This window comes from Diachasmimorpha longicaudata, chromosome 6 (assembly GCF_034640455.1).
Source record: "Diachasmimorpha longicaudata isolate KC_UGA_2023 chromosome 6, iyDiaLong2, whole genome shotgun sequence".
NCBI lineage: Eukaryota > Metazoa > Arthropoda > Insecta > Hymenoptera > Braconidae > Diachasmimorpha > Diachasmimorpha longicaudata.
The window spans coordinates 407,159-411,963 of NC_087230.1; the positions used below are offsets into that span (position 1 = coordinate 407,159).

Sequence of the window (4,805 nt, forward strand, 5' to 3'; positions counted from 1 at the left end):
AACAAATTCTTCAGTCTTACGACAACGCGCGGCATTCTTCAATAAAGATGGCGCCTGCGGCTGTGACGATGGATAATGCACCATACGTATGGCGTAATATACAAAGTCGATTCAAGATGGAGAAACCACGTAAAGAATCCTTTAAATATAAAGTTGGCGACTATGTACGCATCAGCCGAACGAAAGGCATCTTTGAGAAAGGATATGAAACTTATTGGAGTAAAGAAATATTCAAAATAACGAAAGCTGTTTTCAAGCAATCATTGCCGTTATACGAGTTGATGGATTTCGCTGACGAACCAATTGAGGTATTTTTGTTCGAACCAAAATTGGTGCTTGTCAATAAACCAACGGACGAGGACGAGTTCATAGTCGAACGTGTCATACGCTCCAAGGGAAAAGGAAAAAATAAGCAGATTCTTGTTCATTGGGAAGGATATCCTGATAAGTTTGATTCTTGGATACCTGCTGCAGAACTGCATGCCATTGGGAAAAAATGTAGGGAAATGAATTTTATATGATGCTCCCCAGCAACAGTAGCATGAGCTATCATCCTGATAATACAGCATCGAAATTCACCAGCCTGCTTCCAAAACAAGTTGAACTGGAAGGAGAATGGGTAGTGGGTCTGAGTGAAATACAATTTCCTTGCAATTTTTTACATATAGGTAATCGAAGAGATGCTGCAATCAATTTCGTTACTAATTCACACCCCAATAAGAGCAAGTCAAACGTAGCAGAAACATTTTCTCTACAGAGTGCAGTTTTCAAAGATATAACAAATTTAGTGGGGTTCTTGAATAACTTTCCGCCTTTGGGTACTCATATCCAATTTGAATATTTGCCTCAACCAGGTTTTGTGAAAATTGTAAAACACTGCAACTCCAGAAACTGCACTAGCGCAATTCATGCATTAGACTTTTCCGATAAAGTAGCCGATATGTTGGGCTTTGAGAGACGTGTACACAGCTTCACAAACGCCAGGCCCTATTGTCAAGGATCTTTACCAGCAAGTTTGGCCAGAGGTTTACCGGTGAATCTGTTCATCTACAGCGATCTTTGTGTACCCTCCGCAACAGGTGACGTGCAGTCATCTCTGTTGCGAGTGGTACCATTCAGCGTTTCTACGTATAGCTATGTATCCATGCACTGTACTACGTTTTCCACTCCTCATTATATTCTGTTGGTGGGGTATTCATTTCGCACAATTGAAATAGTACAAAGATGCAATCAGGGCGATATGATTCCATTCGAGTATGGTCCTTTGAACGTGACACTTCAATTCAAGAGGATTGATTGACTAAAAAATGAGTCCCTACCTTGCATATTACGCAAACCAAGCTGGTGGCAGAACAGTGGATAGATATACTGATTTTGGAAGGGTATTCGTTGGAAGTCCTTATCAACAAGGTCATGGAATCGGTGCTTTCCTCGGTGGTCTTTTTCGACGCATTCTACTCTATCTGGGAAGCGCAGCCCGAGCTGTCGGTAAAGAAGCTCTCAATGCGGGTATTAACGTGGTTGGGGATGTAGTGACAAATGGCAAGCCTTCAAAGGTGGCGCTGGTAGACCGATTAGCCGAGTCTGGATTGAAATTGAAAAGAAGGACCCAGGACAAATTTGGAACCATGATGCGTGGCTCAGGATTTAAGAGAAAGCGTAAACGCCTCGCTTCTCATAAGCTCGCTGGCCCTGGATCTGCCAAGACGTCCAAAACTCGGAAGAATAAGAAGAAGAGACCTGTTGGAAACAAAAAAAGCAAGAAAGTGAAAAAAGTAATGAGACATAAATCAAAGCGGAAGACGCGTGATTTATACGATATTTTCAACTAATCATCATGTCGTTTCTACATTCGCACTCTTCTGAGTGTGTGAAGTCGGAGCTGGACCAATTTACCACACCTCCTACTCAAACAAGTATGGAAAATTCGCAATTTGTTTATTACAATCGTGTCTCTACGCTATCAGACGATGCCCCTATTGAATTCATCGTACCAGGCCATGGAGAAGAATTTATTGATTTGGCGCACACCATGATCAAAGTTCGCGCCAGAATCCTGAAACCCGAGGGCACTGCTGCTGTAGACGACTCTGTTGGTCCTGTGAATAATTTTTTACATTTAATGTTACCCAAGTGGATGTATATTTCAACCAAAAGGTTGTTACGCCTCCAAATAATCTGTACGTCTATAGTGCATACATTGAAACATTGCTAAACTATGGAACACATGCAAAGTCCTCCCATCTTGGAATGTCTCTTTGGGCTATGGATAGCTATGGTGCAATGGATTCTACTGCTGTAGCGACGGGTGATGCGAGAAACAACAATGGGTTAGCTGCACGTCAGGCATTTACTATAGGTGGAACAACATTTGATCTACTGGGATATTTACATTGTTCCGTGTTCAATCAAGATAAGTTTTTGATCAATGGCGTAGAGCTACGCGTTCGTCTTATCCGTGCAAAGGATGACTATTGCCTTATGGACGATACTGCCCAGAATTATAAGTTGCATATAGAAGAAGCCTCCTTGATAGTTCGCCGTGTGAAACTCAGCCCTGGAATTTTGATAGCTCACGCTAAAACCCTTGCAAAGACAACTGCGAAATATCCTTTGACACGGGTGGAGGTCAAATCTTTTGTTCTCCATAGGGGGATTATGGGAGAGACAATAGACGATGCGCTTTTGGGACAGCTGCCTAAAAGAATCATACTGGGATTTGTTGAAAATGCCAGTTTCAACGGATCGAGGAAGAAGAATCCCTTCAACTTTCAAAATTTTGGGATAAACTTTTTATGCCGAATGTCGATGGACGTCAAGTACCTACAAAACCTCTGCAGCGAAGTTTCACCTCTGGCGTCTGCCTAGATGTAGAGGCATTCAACGCCCTATTTGCTGGTACTGGAACACATTTCAGCGACCATGGAAATAGCATCTCTCGTCCGGCCTATTCCGATGGATTTTGCTTGTTCGCATTCGATCTGACTCCTGATTTAACTGCAAGTTCCGCTGGCCATTGGAATCTGGTGAAAAGTGGAAGTATTCGCATTTAAGTTCGTTTCGATAGAGCAACAGAGCAGAATGTAAATTGTTTGTTGTACGCCGAATATGACAATTTGCGAGAAATTGATTCCACAAGGCAGGTTATTGTCGACTACAGCGGATGAAAATGGAAGACTACTTAATGGACGCGCAGCATAAGATTGCATTAGTTTGCATCCACCCTGCTGAACGAGACCCACGCTAATTTCCCGGATTACCGTCGTTCTATGAATACACGTGAGATCCTGGAGGTATTACCGCATACAGATGCATGCATTGGAGGTGTCTACCCTGCCGACCGTATCCCCTGGACATGGCCCCGGCCCTGTGCTATCATCATCAACACCGACAACCACAATAAGGCAGGAAGTCACTGGGTTGCCGTTTACCTCGGTTCAAATAGGCGAGGAATCTATTTCGACAGCTTCGGAATGCCACCCTTCGATACAAGAATCTCTCAGCGCCTTAAGCGAAATTGCAATGTTTATGAATGGAGCCAGAAGAGACTCCAAGATTTATCGTCTGATGTTTGTGGGCAGTACTGCATTGTTGTGCTTCACTGGTGGTTCAATGATCGGTCTTTGGAGTCCTTTCATAAACTATTTACTTCAGACACAAAACGTAACGATCGCATTGTTATAAAAATGTTCAACAAAATTATTCAAAAACGCAATTGTAATCGTAGAAATTTAAGTAAACCTTTTCATAACTTGTCTGGTAAAGGTAGTTTGCATTGTAACCAACGGTCTTTAAAATATATATTCCGTTTGCATTAATTTGATAATAATAATAATAATAATTTTGATTACTACTATTTTTTAAATCCCTAATATTATGTATCACCCCCATACAAGTATAATTGCTGAATAAATGATTTATATACTCAATGAATTATCTATTATATATTCATTTCATTTCCCACATATATACCCACATTTCCCACTCCCCCCTCTTTTAAATCACGTGACCCTTCCCCCCACCGCCCCCCTTTTGAATCGTGTGACCCTTACCACCCACTTTCCACCCTTTCGAACCACGTGACCCTTACCACCCACCCACCACCCACTTCCTGTAGAACAAAGACATCCTTTTAGGAACCCTCACCCCAGGGGGCCCACAGAGCGGCGACGTCCTCCTGAAAGGACAATGGGAAAACCTGTTCGTTCACGTCTGGAAAAAGCGGGGAAGGGGGACGATTCCTGGAATAAATTCGCCAATCGTGCCCACTGACTACTTTCACCTATGGATTTCAAAAACAGTTATGTGGGGGGTGTTAGATGACTAGCACCGCATGATTAAACATTTAGAAGTTTCTTCATTTAGGTCAATAGTAACACCTTTCTAGATCCTTGTAATACAATTAAAAACGTTTGTAGAACGTGCATTACTTTTTTCGTTAATTAAATAAATGAATGACCGAAAGTCAGTACCCTAGTCCACTTATTTTTTGTTTGTACACATGAATAATATTTGCCAATGGAAACAAAATTGTTTGCAGATGATAAATAACAAAATTTCTTTCTTCTACATCTAATTATTCATTATGTATGAATTCTTTTGAAAAGTATCGTGTCGTGTTTGCATGTGCGCACGCGCAGGGCCCCTGGCAACAGTTGACCCCAACGTTGGTATTGACCATAGAATGAACTTTTTTTACAAAACGCAAACAAACTTTGACAAAAAGACCATACCATTCTATATTTTTTCGTAACAACCATTACTTCAATATTTTTTTTATTTTGCAAATTAAAGTGGGGGAAAAG

At 41.5% G+C, this 4,805-nt stretch overlaps 1 protein-coding gene across 1 annotated transcript; it reads left to right on the plus strand.

Annotated features, from left to right (window-relative positions):
- The first annotated feature begins 1,837 nt into the window (after nucleotides 1-1,837).
- On the plus strand, nucleotides 1,838-2,868 carry LOC135163518 (uncharacterized protein F54H12.2-like). Its single transcript, XM_064122997.1, has 2 exons — nucleotides 1,838-2,101; nucleotides 2,158-2,868. Exons 1-2 carry the CDS (start codon nucleotides 1,838-1,840, stop codon nucleotides 2,866-2,868), a joined length of 975 nt encoding a protein of 324 aa, XP_063979067.1.
- Nucleotides 2,869-4,805: the final 1,937 nt, after the last annotated feature.

What these genes read in the sequence shown, in the direction of transcription:
- LOC135163518 (XM_064122997.1), top strand. Translation starts at nt 1,838, where the DNA reads ATGTCGTTTCTACATTCGCACTCTTCTGAGTGTGTGAAGTCGGAGCTG. An exon ending in TAGACGACTCTGTTGGTCCT is followed by an intron (nt 2,102 to 2,157) that starts GTGAATAATTTT and finishes TTCAACCAAAAG; the next exon opens with GTTGTTACGCCTCCAAATAA.